This window comes from Orbicella franksi, chromosome 6 (assembly GCF_964199315.1).
Source record: "Orbicella franksi chromosome 6, jaOrbFran1.1, whole genome shotgun sequence".
Lineage (NCBI taxonomy): Eukaryota > Metazoa > Cnidaria > Anthozoa > Scleractinia > Merulinidae > Orbicella > Orbicella franksi.
In genome coordinates this window covers 23,450,353-23,470,462 of record NC_138150.1, presented here as the reverse complement: position 1 = coordinate 23,470,462, position 20,110 = coordinate 23,450,353, and the positions used below count along the sequence as shown (strand labels likewise).

The 20,110-nt window shown below is 37.8% G+C and overlaps 1 protein-coding gene across 1 annotated transcript in view; it reads left to right on the top strand.

Moving 5' to 3' along the window:
• LOC145491344 (uncharacterized) overlaps positions 1-20,110 on the top strand; it is a 515,242-nt gene that overhangs the window by 37,534 nt on the left and 457,598 nt on the right. Inside the window, exons 7-8 of the mRNA XM_081470516.1 lie at positions 4,732-4,848; positions 6,400-6,492. Coding sequence (XP_081326642.1) covers positions 4,732-4,848; positions 6,400-6,492 — 210 coding nt within the window. The remainder of the gene's footprint in view (positions 1-4,731; positions 4,849-6,399; positions 6,493-20,110) is intronic.

The window sequence follows — 20,110 nt, the reverse complement described above, 5'->3', positions numbered from 1 at the left end:
CAGCTTTCAGTTGGTAGAGCTCTGCACCGGTGTCGCAGAGGTCACGGGTTCGAATCCCGTTTAGACCTGAATTTTTTTCGGGCTTAATTCACACCTGCTTAAGTTATGCGGATAACTTTTATGATCAATCATGTCTTCATATCTTTCTCCGTGGTTGAAATGTATGCGCTTTTATATATTTATGTACGCTAGGCCCACAAAAGCAGTAGGAAAATGTTAATAATAATGATGTTATCTACCTTTGGTATGCGTCTGTCCTCCAAATAGTGAGAACCGATCAAAATGTGAGAATAAAGCGCGATGTTTCAGCCAATCAGAACGCGCGTTATATGGAAACTCTATTAAAATTTGTCATAAATTATGAGCTGGGTGCGTGACCACTTTCGAAGTGCATTGTGGGATGTAGTTCTTGGTACAACATTTAGTTGAAGCCTGAAGCACTTGATTTGCGCTTGAAAGCGGTGAGTGGAACCATGGCTGCAGTATTTCAAGGAAATAAAACTAGGGCAGAATCGAGAAGGTTAAAAAGAAAGGACAAACAAGATGAGCTAGGAGTGTGTCGGATCAGACGGAGTACAGGAGATCAACGCTCACAAACTCTTGGCTCTGGCTTCGTCGTTAAGGATCTGCAGATTTTTCCAGGCCTTGATTTCTTTTACTGTCTTATATCAAGCGACAAAGTCTTCCTCAAGGATGACTGTAACATAGAAAGTTATTACTTGGACTTTAAAAAGTTAGATTCAAGTGACTTGAAAACAATTAAGTTAACAGACGTCGCTGACGATCCAGCCAACTTTGTCCGTACTTCCGGCTTGGTTGTAATTCCCATCAACCCATCCAGAAAATGCCACGAAAGTGAAAGCATTTTTGATTATCGACCATTTAAAGTTCCAAGCGTAGGAATCGCACCTGGCGAGGACTTAAAGTGTTACTTTGTAGATGATGGTCTTCCTGGGCAAACAAACTTTTCGGTGATAGCACTGGAGCTGAAACCATCAGAGACCGTTTCAACGCAGTATCAAATTCATGAAGCCCTTGAACGTCCTTACACAACTTATGAGGAACTTACTCGTCACGGGAATCGTAAGCCCTTTGGTGCTGCCATCTTGAAGAAGCGTAGTAACGGCGAATTTATGGCGGTTGGAGCCCTAACCTTTACAGATAACGAATGCAGAAACATAACTTCCGCGTTTTTTCCACTCCATCTAGTCAAACGTAAGTGGCCGGAAAGGCGACTGTGTCAAAATTGTTGCATCTGTTCAGTGTAGCAGAAAACAACGGCAGTAAACATGAACTGAAACCTGCAACGGCGGATAGCGAGAATGGCGGAAATAATTATCGGGTGTAGCTCCTTATGTTGTGTATTGTCGTCACTCTTAACGTCACATGTGTGTACGAAACGATAGAAGCTGCTTAAAATACCAAACAAAAGCAGGTTATGAGAGCTGTTACACTACCGCTTTCAATTAGGCAAAGTCTGTTTGTTTATTTGTGTTGCTTTATTAACAGAGTGAATTCGTATAACCCGTTCATTATATGCCAAAGAGGCGCATAATATTCTAATGGATTTTAGTATAAATATCTACTAGCGTTCTATCAGGAATGCTGTTCTCTGAATAGCTACGCTACTCTATCTATTCTGTGATACATAGTGAGATAGTGAGTAGCGTGTCAGTGTGCTCTTGTTCACAAAATGACGGCCGCTTCTTGGCATTTTTGAAGTGTCTGTGAAGAGGATTTAGATAGAGTTTTGAACGACTAGTAGATTTTTACTAAAACGTTTAGATTATTTGCTCTCGATTTCTATGTGTGATAGTTGACTCGGGCTATGCCCTCGTCAGCTATCATACAATAGAAATCTCGAGCTCATAATCCAATTGCTTATTAGAAAACAATCCTTAGAAAATACACATGCAGATTGGTTAAAAATCGTGTTTCCATAACTCGATAGAAACACAGAACTAGCATGAGCTGTTGACGTAATGATTGCATGAGCAAAGATAATTTCGATTTTTATAATAAACAATTATCAGATGAGGCTTTTGTGATATCCACAATAATCAAGGTCGAGGTAAGTGTTATCAGCCGAAGCTGAAGGCTAAGGCTGATAACACTAACCAAGACCTTGATTATTGTGGATGTCACAAAAACCGAATCTAATAATTGTTTTATTATACATTGTTTAAAGAAAATGCATTATTTAAACAACAAATGCATTATTGCACCGAGCACAGTCTATTTTCGACAAGCCATGCTTTTACTTCGCTGTCTGTGAACTTGACATTGCTCTTGGAAATCATGCATTGCGCACACAACCTACAGATTATTCACTAACGTGCCACCAGATTAGTGAATAATCTGTAGGTTGCACTGTTTCCCAGAATTAACTGTAGGCTTTAAGCCAATAAGAAGACAGATGGTGACTTGAATGTATAATAATCAAAGTTAACAAGTTGTTTTCCGTTTTTTCGTTGCAGTGTTTTCTTAACGAAAAAGAAGACATGTTCTCCATGTTTCTATCAAGTTATGGAAACACTTGTGAAAGTTTGGGAGAACTCCCACAGCACTTCTCATTCTCCCAAACTTTCACTCGTGTTTCTATTAACAAATTGACGTCAGTTTTTTTATGTGTCTGTCCTCTTATTGATGATAAATTGCATCATAACATTGTCAAAGTGGCTGTGGAACCATGAGCCGCAGTAAACTTTGGCAATGTTATGACGAAATTTATCATCAATAAGAGTACAGACATATAAATAACTGAAATCAATTTGTTTTTTACAATAACAAGCCCCCAAAATGGTCAAATGTGGAGAATATATGAGGGAAAAGACGCTGTGAACAAAGATGATTGAATTTTATTTAGAATCATGCAAACATTGTCAATAGCTTTTCTTGCTTTTTGAATGGCTACTTAAAAAAGTCCATAGAATCTCATTGGTTAAAAAGTTGACAGTTTGACAGCTGAAAGTTCAACTTGCATAAATTGAAATTTTATCCTTGTGCACTCTTATTGATGATAAAAAATGAGTCAATCCCCATGCAAGAAATTAGACAGTTATTGTAAAAAAACTCGATGGAAACACGGTAAATGTTTTCTAAAGTAATGACCAGTTTGGGTGCACAACCTCATTTTGCCGCTGGAATGTACTGGACTGTTTTTATCTCAATTAAAGCTTGTTATTTTGAATAAATGTCTACCATTAGGAATTTGAAGCACTAGGATAGTTTTCCATTCATCCTTAAATTCCCAAAATTTAGAAATGTGGACAAATGGTGTGGAAATTTCTTGGGAAATTTTGCAAAACATCCAGAAATTATTGAATTTTCGCTGTCGCTGGTTTCCCTGTGTTGTTCATGCATTTTTCCCACCGTTTAGTTCCTGCTTTTAAGTCATGTAACCTGTTTGAGTGTGCATATGATTCACTCGAAGTAATGACGGATAAGACGGATAACGACGCAGTTGATTGATGGAATTATGTACAAGCAAACAAGAGCATCTCATTGGAGTGTTAGTTGAATTAAAGTCGGTGAACTTGAGTGAATCTTGCCTATTGAAACCAAGGGAATTGGAAATTAGTCCTTACATTCACAAAGTGAACCATTCAACCAAAAAACTGGAAGGAAAATCAAATTTGAAAATTCTGGTAAGAAATCTTCGAAAATTTGGATACAGAGCGGGGTGAATAGGTTTTCAGATCGACGGATTTGGCCTTAAAAGGCACACGGATTGTGGATTTTTGTGGTAAATTGAGCAGATTCACGGATTTTGAAAACACAGTGGATCGTGGATCAGCTGTGAATTTTGGCAAGGATTCTGGATTGTGCCTGTATTGATGTTCGAATCTTGGGTCCTAAATGAAATTTGGATCATAGATCTTTCTTCAGCCTTTGTTGGTATGTTAATGAGTTCATCCAAATTATTTCTTTTTTCAAACGAAGCTCATGTAAACTCAGGTGTCAGACTTTTATTGCAATTGTACTGTGTTAAAATCATCAAGCATATTCATTTGCCTTCTTTACTATTTGGGCGAAATTTACACTGGTATTCACATTTACCAGTTTACCTTTTACACTTCTGTTTCCGGATGTGGTTGTGGTTTTGGATTTGAACAAAAATATTTATGGATTGACGGATTTGGTGACAAAAAGGCACGGGTCGGGGGATTTGCATACCCCTATTTACCCTCCCCTATACATCTAATAGTAAGTGAGTTTGTTCTTGTGTTTGTAAATTTCGGAAAATGCTTTTCCATTCGTCAATGAAAATGCCATTAGTTTCAGTTTGGTGCGTGCTTTTATAATAATTATTATTATTGTTTTCCTCATTACCATTTACTGATTCTCATTGGCACCCATACAGGTTATTCCAAAATGACCGCCATTTAAGTATTCTTTTGTTTACTTGCAAATTAGCCCTTTTTGCCTCGCTCTTAAACTTGAAATTCAAAAGAATATTTTCCCTTAAATGAGGCAACAAGGGCTCATTTTCAAGTAAACACAAGAATACTAAAATGGTGGCCATTTTGGAAAAAGGTGTATTGTAAGTGGGTGAGGGAGCACATTATACCCGACAGTCTAAAAGTTATTTTAATCAGCCTCAAAAAAATTTCTTTAGCATATGTCATAGTACATGTAGCTGAGTTATGCTAATGCAAATCATATGTTAATTATTAAGTGGGTTTTCAGCAATAGTTAATGCATATTATGCAATTCCATCTTTTTTTGTAGAAACATCTGAACCTTTTTCTGATCACATTGAGTACCCAGTCCCAGTTTCTGAACAGCAAGCCTCTGTTGATAATGCCCCTTCAATTGAAGTTGAGTCACCTGGAGTGGCAAGTACAGGTAATGAATACAATATCCACATTACAATTTGTACCTCTTGATTTTTCAAATATATCACACAGAATTCCACAATAGAATATAGATGCCATTTCCAGTGTTTGCAAAGATCTGCAATAGTTCCAGAGATATTTAAGTATGAAAAATGTGTAAAATATGCAAATGAGATGACTGATGATGTCATACACTCAACCCAATATTATCTCGAGTATATAAATAGAGCTATCTTGGTCAATTTGCAGCACAGACCACTGAAACTTGGTAGGCTAATAGTTCAACAGGCAAAACACGTACAGCTGTAAAAAATTCTGTTCCCAAAGACCCATGGCAACTCACTGTTTTTCAATCAATCAATCAGTCAATCAATCAGTCAATCAATCAATCAATCAATCAATCAATCAGTCAGTCAGTCAGTCAGTCAATCAATCAATCAATCAATCAATTTTTATGTAAAACACAAATTAAATCTTAAAATGGTCTTCCTAGGAGTCATGTGAAAAATTACAAAGAATAAATTAACTATATTAACAGGAATGCATTAACCAACATTACATTACATCAAATAACCAACTAATTAACTAGCACACAATAAAAATCTATAAAATAAAACTTTCTTTAATTTATAGTGCACTAAAAATCCCAGGACTCCAAGTGGCCAACTTGTGTCCACATGCTATTTATCTGCAAGGGTACGGGACTTATGTTCATGGATCTGAGACTTGCACTCAAAGTTTGCTGGCAAACTCATTCCCAGGGTCTTCCCACCCCCTGGAGTGAGAAAGAGGAGGGTGGCAAGATGAGAGATCCTGGGAACGGGGTTGGTTTGCTGGCTGTGTGAGTCCCAGGACTCACTACAACCTTTCTCTAGATGGATCACACTTCCACGGGAAGCGAGGTCAGAGGCGGAGAATGCAAGGGGTTGTGGTCAGGTTTTTTGTACAGGTTACAGACATGACTTGAAAGTTGCAAGAGTAAAAGAAAACAATATTATTTTTAGATCCTTTAGTATTATTGTAAAGAAATATATCTAAAACGTAAATTTCACCACAAGCTAATACACAAACATTTATGTGATTTACTGACCTGGTCCTGTTGGATTATATGCAGCCAAAAATGTCATGTTTTATAGGGGGTGGGTCATGTAATTTTTCACCTTCATTGAGTGGTGGGTCACTCTGTTTTGTGCCAAATGGTAGGGGTGGGTCAAGTGTGTTCTATCCAGCACATTTTCAAATGCTCTGGACCACCTAAGATTTTATTTAATAATCCTCTTCATTTTAAATAATTTCTTTGTTCCTACTTTGGTTGTATTTATACCCCATTTTTGTTTACATTTTGTTATTGTAAATTGTAATGGATGTTTTGAATTCTATTTTTAATAAATACCATTATTGAACAAAGACCACGTTAAGTAATTTTCTGCCCAAATGTCATACCCTGATGCCCTTCTGATAAAAAAAAAACTTCACTGAAACCCCTGCTTTAAGTCATGTCAATTCCTATCCACTTTAATGAAACATGCAGCCATGTAATGAGATGTCTCCATCTCAGCAGATCCAAATGGAGATACAGCTTCACCATCCTCTTCAGATTACACAAAAGCAGACAGTGACAGAAAAGGAGATTTAGCAACAGCTGGACCAAAAGGTTTGTGTTTCGTCATGTTTAATACATGCTGACTTTGTAATGGATGTATGCAGTGATCATGGTGCAGAAGAGCAACAAAGCTGTTAAGGGGAGTGTTTGATTGGCCTTGTTCTGGAATAAGAGTATATTCCAGATTATTCCAGAGTAGCCATTCTGACCTCACCACAATAAAACCCCTCAAACGATAATTCAGTTTCTGGAATAATTTAATCCCCTGGATGGATTTCTCCTTCATTGATGCAGAGCTGTTTTCTGCTGTATAAAGGTTAGCAAAGGCTTATATCTAGACCACTTGTGAGTACATGTATCAAACTATATCGTAGGAAAGGTTGTTATTTATCATGGTAGATGCAATAATAAAGTGTATTATCGTTTGTCTCACGATTAGTCATTTGAGATGTAGATCGCGACGTTTTGACAGCTTACTGCTAGTCTTCTACAGGCGATGAGGTCGACTGATTATGCGGCACCATTTATATCACAAAGGTCAGCTGTGATTGGTGCATTTCGATCCTCCCATTGTTCCATTGTTCTGGCTGGTAGCTGTTCCCTTAGCGGTCCGCTGTTGTACCAGTTTCCTGTTGTTGTGTTGTTTGATCATGGGCATCAATGCTTCAGGAATTTCAATTCCACTGTTCCTGTTGATGTTATTAGGGTGAAGTCTTATGTGGATAGCTTCCTTGACCGTACATGTGTACCAATGAGGATCTCGATCAATAAACTTGACCTCGTTCCAAATCGGATAGGGGCCGGTCTGGTGGGCGTGTTTAGAAACGGGGGAAGTCTGGGTATGGGCGAGTCGTATATCCCTGCACGTCTCCTGACCTAGCGAATCACCGCGGCCAGTCGAGGGTTGCGTTAATGCTTTTGTCCCCAAATTTACGAGAGTCTTGTTATCAGCATTTCCAGTACAAACTACATCCATAGTACCGATTGATAACATAAATCGTCAACAGACAGAGGTCAACTCTGTATTAAAAAATAAACCAACAACAACACCGAACAATAAAGATTGACAGCTGTCCATGTGCTTTGTCATATGACTATTTTCGGAATTGAGCAGTTTCCGAAGGAAATAAAGTAATTACTAGTACTCAAAAGTGCTCTTAAAGGCATAGTTTTTAAAGAAAAAAACGATGCAACAAGGAGGCTTACCTTAGCTTCCAGATAACACGACATTCATTTCATTCCTCCTTCCGGGTGATGACTTTAAAACATTTTGAAATGATTCCATCGATTACGGTCGATAGACATCGTAGCATTTGAGATTTCGATGCAAGTATCGTCGCTTATAGGATTTCGTTGTCGATTTGTCGCAGCAAGTGTTCCTTAGCGTAATAACTTCCATTTCCCAACCCACAAAGGAATTGCTGTTTGCAGATCAAACAAAAAAACATTTTCGGCCTCCGTGTTACGCCATGTTGTTGGACAAAAATTTACGCCTTTCTAGTACCCCATAAAACCTGCCAAACACATGTGCAGAAGTCTTTGGGACAAAAACAATACTTAACAGGGGAGGTAGGAGAAACATTTTAATCCAACTTTAATGAATAAATTAATCAGAATCGAGTGAGTGAGTGAGTGAGTGAGTGAGTGAGTGCCATTGGACTGCCTTCTAATTTTTATTTCAGAAAGCTATTTGGTAATTTATGTGCATTTTAATCTCGTTTTTAGTAGGTTTTATGCCGTTTTTTTAATGATTTAAGCGCTGATGAAAATAGCAATATTGATATTGGAACTATATAAGTTTTATTATTATTATTATTATTATTAATATTTTCAACACTAAAAATGAACTTTATTAAAATCTCCTCAGAAAACCTATTTACAAAACTTCACACATTCCACTATCGTAGACTAAAATTTTGATGAAATTAAAAATATTATGAGATTCTAAAATACTCATTGCCATGCTCATGCCATCATCGACTCTCTAAAATTAGCAGACACACGCCTGGTTAGCGTTTAAACGGCAGACTTTCATATGACCAATTTATATTCCACTATTCATATACTAAAATTTTGATGAAAATAGAAATATTAAAAAGATCCCAAAATACTAATTCACAAGCTCATGCCATTATTCACTTTCTAAAATTAGCGGACACACGCTTGGCTAGCGTTTAAGCGGCAGTCATCAATAAAATCCTCTTGCGGAATTTTGTGGAAAGGTGCCCTGGAGCCCCTCGCGCATGTGCGTACCGACCTTAAAATCTCAAAGGAAAGCAATGTTCTAATCCAAGTAATAGTAATGTGATAAGGTTCCTCATTCTTTTCTGAAGCTTATTATTATTATTATCATTATTATTAATAATATTAGTATTATTAGTATTATTAGTATTAGTATCAGTATCAGTATCAGTATTAGTATTAGAATTAGTATTGCTGGAGAAAAAAATAGGGTTTTGGAAGAGAGTCAATAATAGCGTTTAGGTCAAACTCAGAAGTGATGCGTTTCTGAAATTCCTTTTGAAAATGCGTTTGAAGCGGGAAACCAACTTAATGCAGGCGTGCTCAGCCAATCAGCATCAAGTAATCATGCCCTCTCGATTACCAAAAGTGCACTCGTGATTAAGAAAAAATGCACTCTGTCTCAGTCAATCAACACTCAGTAATTTCGCTCCGTATGTGATAAGTACTGTTACCATTGAATAAGGAAACGTCATAATTAATGCTTTTTCAAACACCAATGACAAGAGAGTTTGGGAACAACAAAGTGGCTTTATTGCTGACAAACACGAAGAAAAAACACTCGTCGTTCGTTCAAAAGGTTTTAATCACACTGATCAATGAACCTATTTACAAAATTATTTAATTGATCACGAGGTGTAAATGTCAATCAAACGTTCGAAATCAATGCTCTGGAATGTAATTACGTAAACTCGATGACAAACGAAACTTTCGTGACAACGAGCGTTGTAAGCCGATGGGAACCTCCCTACCAGATGGAGGGAAACAGCGAAAAGTTACTAGTCCACTTGAGGTTACTAAGATTAATACAAGGTTATTAATAAGGTTATTAATACAACTAGTAAGAGCTATTTGGTCCGTATAAAGATAAAAAGAACCTACCCATATCAAAACCAGCCTACGGGCCTGCAGCTTTTAAACAATTTTCAAGTGCATCCTTTTTATCAAATTAAGTAGCCATCATTTTTATTTGTTGATTTGCAAAAGGCTTCAATTTGAAAAGGCAGTCTCATCATTATTTCTGGATTGTTTCAATATTTAGCTCTCTTGAGCAAAATGCTAGAATAGTAGGATTCGGCCGAAAATTAGAAGTAGATGGAGAAAAATTCCTAGTAGCCAGTAAAGAGAAGTGGACATAATATGCGCAAAGCGTCTTTCATGTTATCCATCAAGGGGAGCTTAAAGTGGGGGATTGGGGATTTGAGGTTTCCCTTGGGAAGAAACTAAGCAGGGAAGAAATGTTTTCCTCAAGGATAACACTATTATTCATTTCCCTAACGAGGATATAAAGTGTGTCATACCCCTCTTTCATACAATACTATTTTTAACTTTACATAGGCTGTAGATAGCAGTAGTCTACATGAAAATTGTGGCTACATTTGAACTTGCCCGTAGAAACAAAATGTTAAATACATCATTACAGTGTAGTGTACTACTACTTCATACAGTTACGTAAGGGATTTTCTAATTTTTTTTTTTGCGGTAACTGTCAAATTTCTTGCATGATCATTGGCTGGTTTTTGTTGTCAGTTTAACAATTGATTCATTCTTTCGCTGGTCTAGTTCCTGAACACTGTGCTAGCTTCTACTTTCTACTGAACCCAGGGGCAAGAGGAGAGAATCAATGATATCTTGCATTCATATGTTCAGAATGCCACCATTTTCCCCCTGAAAAATAGAAATATAAAAGCGTGGAACTAGTATGATCTGTTGACATAATGGGTGGGGAGTGGCTAACAATAGTTGCTTTTCTGTGGTGAACCTTATTTTGGATCAGTTATCATGTCTTGGCTCGATTTCTGTCGTTTTCTCGGGTCCGGTCCCCGATCGTCTTCCCCGACGGAGAAGAGGGCGGACTCCTTTCCTGAACAGCTGGTAATCAAGCCTACACATCAGGAGAAGCCTGAGAAGGGATTGGGGGACTGAACAAATCCTCATGCAAAAGTGGTGAACTTGTTTATTGGAAATTTTAAACAAGAATATACGTTAGTGTTAAATGCCGACTGCAGACAGAGGGTAAAATGCAGACTACAGACCAGGGCTAAAATGCAGAATGCAGACTACAGACTTTTTAAGTATATATCAAGTTATTTCCATTATCGAGTACTGACCATAAACAGGATTATTCAGGCTAATCGCAGTGAAAGTCTGCACTCCGTTTAGCCTGAATATCACTCCGCTTAACCTGAATATCACTCAGGTTAGCCTTAATAATGCTCCGGTTAGCCTGTTGACGGTTAGCTTTCAATGATGGAAATGGTAAGACGGTTCAGTTAAAAAGATTGTAGTCTGCATTTTATCCCCGCTCGGCAGTCTGCAGTCTGCGTTTTACACAGACCGCGAGAGTACATAATTGTTAATACAGTGTACCCAATTAGCCTACATGGGCTAAATACATTGACACTTAAATAAAGTTCGTACGTACTTACATTTCAGAATCTTGATTTTGGCTTGGCGTAGTTTTTACACCCGTTTCCGTTTGCGTGCATAGCAGCTGTCTTTCGACATGCCATCTCTCGACATTGCATGCCTGTGTCGAAAATGTAAGCACAACGGATTCCCTTCTTTACGGTCGAACCCCAATTTTAGTCATGAAAGATGGATTTATTTGACATCAAACTAAAGTTAGGAGTATCAAGAAGTCATTCCGTGGGAGTTAAATCGACTGTTTTGAACGCGGACCAATTCTACCTGAAGTCACTATTGAGAGCTGAATACAGGTGTAATAGAGTAAAATTTAGTTATACCTTTTACGATTAATATCAGCGCTAGAGAACGTCATCCTGACATCATTACCAAGAAAGAAATAAAAAAAGTAATGGCGAGGTTTGTTTCTATTTATGTACAAACGAGGTATTAATTAACAGAGATATAAGTTTGATATTATTTGATATTTTGTGATTACCACCTAGATCCGTCTTTGAAAGGCACGTATGAAGATGAAAAGAACTTACTACACTTTGCTTCGCAAGGTGGTGGTGTCGCCGTCATCGAGACAATGCTGTCACGTGGTCTTGATATCAATTCAAAAGATAGTAATGGTGACACTCCATTGATGATTGCGGCTACGTTTGGCAAGATGGAGGCCGTAAACTATCTTTTAGACATGGGAGCAGATCCGTCTTTGAAAGGCAGGCGTGGAAGGAACTTACTACACTTTGCTTCAGCGGGTGGTAATCTCGCCATCATCGAAACAATGCTGTCACGTGGTATTGATATCAATTCAAAAGATAGTAATGGTAACACTCCCTTGATGGTCGCGGCTGTGTTTGGCAAGATGGAGGCCGTAAACTATCTTTTAAACAAGGGAGCAGATCCGTCTTTGAAAAACCAGTATGGAGAGAATTTATTACACAAGGCTTCCTATGGTGGTAATGTCGCTATCATCAAGACAATGGTGTCACATGGTCTTGATATCAATTCAAGAAATAGTAATAGTGATGTTCCATTGATGTTAGCGGCTTCATCGTGCAATGTGGAGGCCTTAAACTATCTTTTAGACAAGGGAGCAGATCCGTCTTTGAAAGGTCAGTATGGAAGGAACTTACTTCACCACGCTTCCTATGGTGGTAATGTCGACATAATCGGGACAATGCTGTCACTTGGTCTTGATATCAATTCAGAAAATAGTAATGGTGAAACACCATTGATGATTGCGGCTGTGTCTGGCAAGATGGAGGCCGTAAACTATCTTTTAGACAAGGGAGCAGATGCGTCTTTGAAAGGCAGGCATGGAAGGAACTTATTACACAAGGCTTCCTTTGGTGGTAATGTCGCCATCATCAAGACAATGCTGTCACGTGGTCTTGATATCAATTCACAAGATAGTAATAGTGACGTTCCACTGATGTTAGCGGCTTCATCGTGCAATGTGGAGGCCGTAAACTACCTTTTAGACAAGGGAGCAGATCCGTCTTTGAAAGGCCAGTATGGAAGGAACTTACTTCACCACGCTTCCTATGGTGGTAATGTCGACATAATCGAGACAATGCTGTCACGTGGTCTTGATATCAATTCAGAAAATAGTAATGGTGACACTCCACTGATGATTGCGGCTGCGTTTGGCAAGATGGAGGCCGTAAACTATCTTTTAGACAAGGGAGCAGATACGTCTTTGAAAGGCAGGCATGGAAGGAACTTATTACACAAGGCTTCCTTTGGTGGTAATGTCGCCATCATCAATACAATGCTGTCACGTGGTCTTGATATAAATTCAAAAGATAGTGAAGGTAAAACTCCGTTGACAATCGCGGCATCTGCTGGTCATGCTGAAGCTGTGGAGTATCTGCTCAGCAGGGGAGCACGTTAGTTTCTCTCGCCATGCGCTGTAAAGGAACCCCTCTTCTACTTCATATTGTTGTGGTCATTTTCAAGACGGCACATTAGCAGTTAGTGTTAACATTAAAGTATCACACAGTTTTCCGTGTGGCATTACAGGATAATTGTTAAATAGCTGATTGCAGAAACTATAGTGAAAATCAAATGGGTTCTATAGAATTAACATACTGTCAATTACTACTTCATTCTACCTGCTAAATATACTGATAGCTTGCGTTTTTCAAAATTTGAAATTAATATATTTGACCAGAAAAATTCTTGAAAATGTACACTTAATGATGTAGATCACTAGTTTCTCTACACCCTGTGAGCGCAGAAAAAAGGATATATCCTGAAGTCGTTAAGTGAACCTTGAATTTTCCATTACAGTGAATAGTGAATAATGAATTCAAAATTAATATTATAAGAATAAGAATAAGAATAAGAATAAGAATAAGAATAAGAATAAGAATAAGAATAATAAGGTTAAGGATAAGGATAAGAATAAGAATTAGAACAATAATAATAATAATAATAATAATAATAATAACTGTTTATTCACAAATCCATAGGAAAGTGAAAAGGAGATTTCATCTTCGAGGAGCCAATACAGCTGTCATAGCAAGAGTGTTAGTAACCTAAATCTGTGAGTTCAAACTCTACACAAGTTACCAAAATTTCTTGCTACGTTTTCCACAGCATTGAACATTTCACCGATGAGGCTGTAGGCCGAGCGAGCTGAACTAAGAGTACCGCAGAATTCCGAAAGTAACGGTCTCCCCGAAAATGACGTTAATTTTTTATCTGTTTTGAATCTCGAAAGTAACGGTCCACTCGAAAGCAACGACCCACCCGAAAGTAACGGCCCTTTGAAGATTACTGCTTGATTACAATAAAAAACCGTAGTACATTTGATAAAACGTTTTAAGCAGTACTTTAGATCGATGTATAATGCGACCATTACTTTTGTCATTCAGTACCAACATTTGAGGCCTTTTTTTGTTTACACAGTCTGCGTTGTTTATGAGGGTAGTTAGGCCCAGTTCAGACGCCGAACTTTACATGAGCCGAACTTAATTCGAATTTGGACCGACGCAAATTATCAAAAGTACTCCTGTTGATTCAGACGTCGAACTTAATTCACCGAACTTAATTTAGTTTGAAGCAAACACATCGAAACATCAGCGGTTTTCAGGCAAGGTTTGTGCATTAGGTTCGGCATATGAAAAGTTCGACGTCTGAATCAAAGCCGTTCCAAAGCCGAAATTCCCGGCTGAGCTAGGCGGGAAGAACGGCTGAGCCGTTCTAAATTCAAATAGCTGTTGTTAACTGATTCAGACGCCGAACTTCTCATGTACGTAATTCAACGTATTAGGTTCGGCTCATGAAAAGTTCGGCGTCCGAACTGGGCCTTAGTAACATATTTGTATATAAACGGAATTGTTAACTTAATTCGTGTATGCGTCCACTTTGTCTGAAAGACTACAACCGTAGAAACTATTTTTAACCATCCGAAAATAACGGCTACCCGAAAGTAGCGGCCCCTTTTGCCTGCTAAATCCGAAAGTAACGAGGGCCGTTACTTTCGGAATTCTACGGCTTATTCTGCAAGATTGAGCGAGGTGACTTTTTTTATTGTTAGGAAACGCATTTTTACCATATATGGCGGACGGATATAGCGGATTGTATATCACAGAAAGTTAGAGGAGTGATTTAAGGTGCTGGAAAATACGTCCAGGTATTTCCTTTTAAGCGTTAGCTCTAAATAGGAAATGAATACCACTTCAAGCAAATTAAAATTCCTTGACATTATTCTGCCGACTGAGCAGCAAGGCCAGACAGTGGTGGTTGTACTCACCCCCTTAATTCTCTTCTTTTCAGCTTGTTATATGAGCGCAAGTGTATCCTAATACATGATAGCATCGATGAATTTTTCCAGCCTAAAATACTTAAGGGTATATGTAGGTCAAGTTTAAAATCTAGAAACAGCTAGAGCTTGATATGTTAGGAAAAATAAGACCATGAAAAAAAAAAAAAAAAAAACAATTCGTGTGAAAGGTAGGCTAGCTAGTAATCCTTAAATCCATGACAGTGCGGTGCTTTATAATCTTCATTTTACCTCTTAGGATGGATAAATATGAAATTACTAATTTCGACGACTTTTAATTTAAAACTGAGATACTGAGATACGTATGCCTTAACAGTGTTTTCGTAGATTTTTCAGTGGATTTCTATTTTTTTAAACGAAGTTTAATTTAGTATAATCCTTTTTTCACCAGAGTTTTAGTCTATTTGTATTTTTTAAACAAAGTTTTTGTATTTTAACTGATGTTATAGCAGACTGATTTTTATGTTTGTAAAACAGGTGAAAGTGTTAACGTGAAATAATGAGCGAACTTAAAGTTGTTGGCGAGACTTTGACAGCAGTAGTGAAGGTTGCTCCCATACCACGCTTTAAAGTACGCTAATTAAGCTCGTTTTTTATTAGCATAATTTAACACATTATTATGGCACTGTGCATGTATTTATAAGCTGATAGTATTTAAGAAATAGGAAACATGCACTGTGTTTCTATCGAGTTACAGAAACACGACTGGAAGTTTGGGAGAACGAGAAATGCTATGTCGGGGAACATGAGCCGCAGGCGAATGTTTGCACAGCTTTTTCGAGTTCTCCCAAACTTTCACGAGTGTTTCTATTTAACAATTAGATTAAGAGCTCGAGATTTCTATGAGGTGATAGTTGATGAGGCCGAAGGCTGAATCAACTATCACCTGATAGAAATGTCGAGCTCACAATATAATTGTTTTAGTAAAATTCTAACTGAATTCAGATTGCAATGAGGCCGAAGGCCTCATTACAATCTGATTGGCTGAGCTGCTCGTATACTATCAGCCATTGGCGTGCAGTGGTCGGAGGTCGTCCACGAAATGGCGACGTTTTTTTCGTTTTAACAAAGTTGTAAAGAAACATTTTGATGCAAATGGAATACAGTAAAAACCCGCTTGTAAGAACTTACATTTTTTGAAATCTAGCAAAATAGGTTCTTGTATTTTGGGTTAGTTATTGGCAATTTTAAGCTAAGTAGGTTCTTAATTTCTATGAAGGAGATATATGAGTTGATTACCAGTAAAATAAATGAACTTAGGTTTCAAACCATTTGGTCCTTGAATATACAGCTGTATTTATTCATAACTGTATTATGTATTTTCTTGTAATGTAAGTTTTGCAATCTCAAAGTCGCACTCTTGGGTTTAAGTATTTATCATAATTTAACTGTAAGGTGAGGTAAAGTCTGCATACGAGCCATGTGGCCCATCAGGCCGGAGCTTATCCCGGTTTCTGAAGCATGAAGCAACTAGGAGTATTTCTACTCCCCCCTTGATGGGATGCTAGTCCATCGCAGGGTTACCCCCAGCATTAAGTTCGCCGGTACCCATTTATACACCTGGGTGGAGAGAGGCACTGTGAGAGTAAAGTGTCTTGCCCAAGAACACAACACAATGTCCCCGGCCAGGGCTCGAACCCGGACCGCTCGATCCGAAGACGAGCGCACTAACCATGAGGCCTCCCATAATTTAACTGTAACCCACCTATAAGAACCTGCTGGATCTTGCTTGACTTAACAGGTTCTTATATTTTCTGGTCTTAAAATGGCAAATTTCTGCCAGCAGGTTCTTAAACCACTAGGTTCTTACTGTATATGTCATAAAATGACAGTTGCAGTGTAGCCGCAGCTGCAGTAATGTATCATCTTATACGTTTCACCAATATGTATTGTAACAAACGTAATGTAAGAGTGTAACTCGACTAACTCCGGGGTGCAGTCTTAGTTCATTTAAGTAGTGAAGCTATACGTTTGTTTAGAGACATTCTTATGTTTCTTGCAGCTATCTGATCGAGCTTATGTTTCTCGAGCTCGATGTATAGCTTTATTCCTGCATTCCTCTTGTTTCTTTTAGTCGTTGTGGCACCAAGATTCAAATGTAACTGTTTACGCGCAAGTCTGTTAACTGTTTTGTGTGTTGTATATGCCATTGTTCGGCTTAGTTCAAGCAAAACAAGAGAGAATACAAGTCATGTCAGTATCAGTGTAGTGACACTAATGTATTGTCTTGTAAGTTTCACCATTATGTAATGTAATAAAAGTAATGTAAGGGGTGTAACCCCGGGGTGCAATGTTAGTTCAAGTAAGTAGTGATCATAAGTTATGTATAGTTATTAACGTACCTCAACTCAAGCAATGTTGTATGTAATGAATTTAAGTTTAATAAAACATAGAGTGAGTAATCTATTACTTTCCTAGAATTCTAGCTAAATTGATCTCAAGTGATCATTGTCCCGTATTAATTTTTTTTCTTCTACTTTCTAAACCTATTTTAGCGAAATATCCTGCAAACTGAATTGCAGCTAGCAGTGTACTCAGTTCATTCAACAAAAATGTCTCACAACAGCGAATATCTTTTTTTCATTTGATTATTCTGTAATTTTATTTATTGTAAATCTTTTTTTGGAAACTTTGAACAAAAAAGGAATGTCGCCATTTTGTTGACACCTCAAGGCACTACACTATTTAAACAATAGAGTGTTTCTGTGGAGCATAGTTAGAGGAACTATCGGCTGATAGTTCAGAGTTGCCCCGCGGAAATTTGAGGTTCTTAAAACAAATATTAGCAAATATGCTAGTTTTAAGAACATCAAATTTCCTAGGGGTAACTATCAGACCGATAGTTCCGAGACATAAACACTCTATTGTCTTTATTTTTCACCACTAAATTTTCTTTCGCGCGCCAGTTCAAAAATAATGTGGAATTATTTTCAACTTTTTTACATGAAAGCCGTGAAAACCAAATGTAAAATATGTGAAAGAAAACAAACAAAAACTCTCTTAATACAATTTCACTTGTTTATTTTCTATACAGAAATATTTTCACGGACGAGTTCTATCCATCCGGGTACTTTCCTCGGACGGGCACTATGGGCTGATAGTGTCTCTCTGCGAATGAGCACTGTCGCGTCACGTGATCGATTTAAACCAATAAGAATAGGAGAAAATTTACTGATGAACTATAATGGCTGATAGTGTGCAAAGGATGAACCAGTACGATTGCGACATTTGGATTAGTACTAGCAGAGTAGCCCATTTTACGGTTCCTTGCTTCATGATCAAGGCTTCGAACAGAAGCAAGGCTATAGTTGACTTGATTATGATTCAAATCTTCTATTTTTCAAATGTACATGATTCTGTTATTATGTGAACTATTTTCTAATCTCTATCATCACAAGGTCAACCCCAACTAACATTGCTTTTAAATAACGTTTTTCCGTTGTTCTAAAAAAACAGCCAGTTATTTACATCACCCATGAGGCCTAAGTAATGGATTGGTGTAAAATAGCACTTGACAGGAAGCTTGACCTGTCCTGGATTAAGTTCTTGGTTCTTGTCAAAAAAACCTGTACTATGGAGCTAGGCAATCATCGATGGCAGAAACCAAAGTAGAAACTTTGTAGTAAAATATGGTAGGTCACTAGACGGAGCGCCATTCCATTCGCTTGCTGATCAAAACCTCCAGTTTTGCAATTCTCAGAAAGCTGCATAGAATTTGGTTTACACGGTTTATTAAAACACATTTGTTATACGTTGTAAGTAACTTAATACATTGTGAATCATTTTAGACCAGGCGTAGTTGCTCTGTTTTCCTCGCCGATCCTACACGTAAATTCAGTAATACTGCTTGTTCACCTTTGCTTTCTTAACCTGTGCAAAAATAAAGAAAGAAAAAGGTTACTACGTGATCTTTCTTCTTGGGCCTCGTCTTCTAGACTTCCAAAAGTGTGCAAGGTCTCTGTTAAATGAGATACCTTGGACATTCGATGGTGGGAAAATTGTTTGGACAAAATGGAGTTGTGCCATAAAGGTTGTCAACAAAAATTGTGAACAAGGCCGTAACTAGGGTTTTTTTAATGGGGGAGGGGGGGGGGGGTTTGGGAGAGGGCAAGGGAGCGAGCCTGTGGGTGGTGTTGGGGCATGCTCCCCCAAAGAATTTTGAAATCTAGAGACTTGGAAAGCTATTTTCAGCATTCTCTACGAGATATTTTGTCCAAAAAAATGAAACTTGATCAAGTGTAAAATGACAAGTACTTTTAGAACTTAGAAGAATATTCCGAAGTTTTGTTAACCTGATACACATATCTCTACTACACTGAACGTGTATCACTAACTAACGGGATTAGTCTGCTTCGTTTGTAAAAGATCTCTTTAGTTGTCTTTTCGTTCAAAAAATTCTTTATCAATCTGTCTTAAATTTCCAAATTAACATTGTTCCGAACAAAATATAAGTACTTATTTACGTATTTGCAAAGGTAAACTAATCATAGTGAAGTCCAAGAGAAAATGATCAAACTAAGTTTGTTTTCTGACTGCGATTAACATGGTTCTGGCGCGGACCGATCTTAAGGACGGCGCCTACTTTTGTCAGTGCGCACACGTTCTGTGCATCACGTAAGGTATAGTAAGTGCCACACGCGCGCTGGAGTTGACATTCGACGCAATCAACTACGCTACCAAGTACACGACTAAAATGAAAGCAAAATTTTCCTACTGTGACCAAAATCAAGTTTAATGAACCTGTACGAATAGCATCATATCGCTAACCACTAACTGTTAACGTCTTCCAGCTGAAAGACTAGCTGTAATCTGTCGAAAATTACACTGAAATTCAACTGCAAACATGTACCTGCAGATGACGTAGTGCGCGATACGCAATTGTTTTACTTACAGGGGAGGTGACAGGAAGACTAAAGGAAAAAATGTAACGGGCACCGTAAGAGTTTTCAAAAATATTAATAACCGGCTTTAAAATACGCGTGTTTACCCCTACATTTTATGTTATGAAATGGAAGTGGCAAGCCTATTCCACACGTGATTAGTTTCTGGTTGTGAGCAGAAGGTATTTTAAAGACTATTTTAGCTGGACAGAGGAAGGCTGTAAGAGACGCTAAAAGTGCTGTTGCAACGATTTTGTCACTAAAAACATACCAAAATGGTTTTTATGTTATCATTTACCATGTAGTTTTAAGATCTTTATAAATGTTATTTCGTAATTATGTA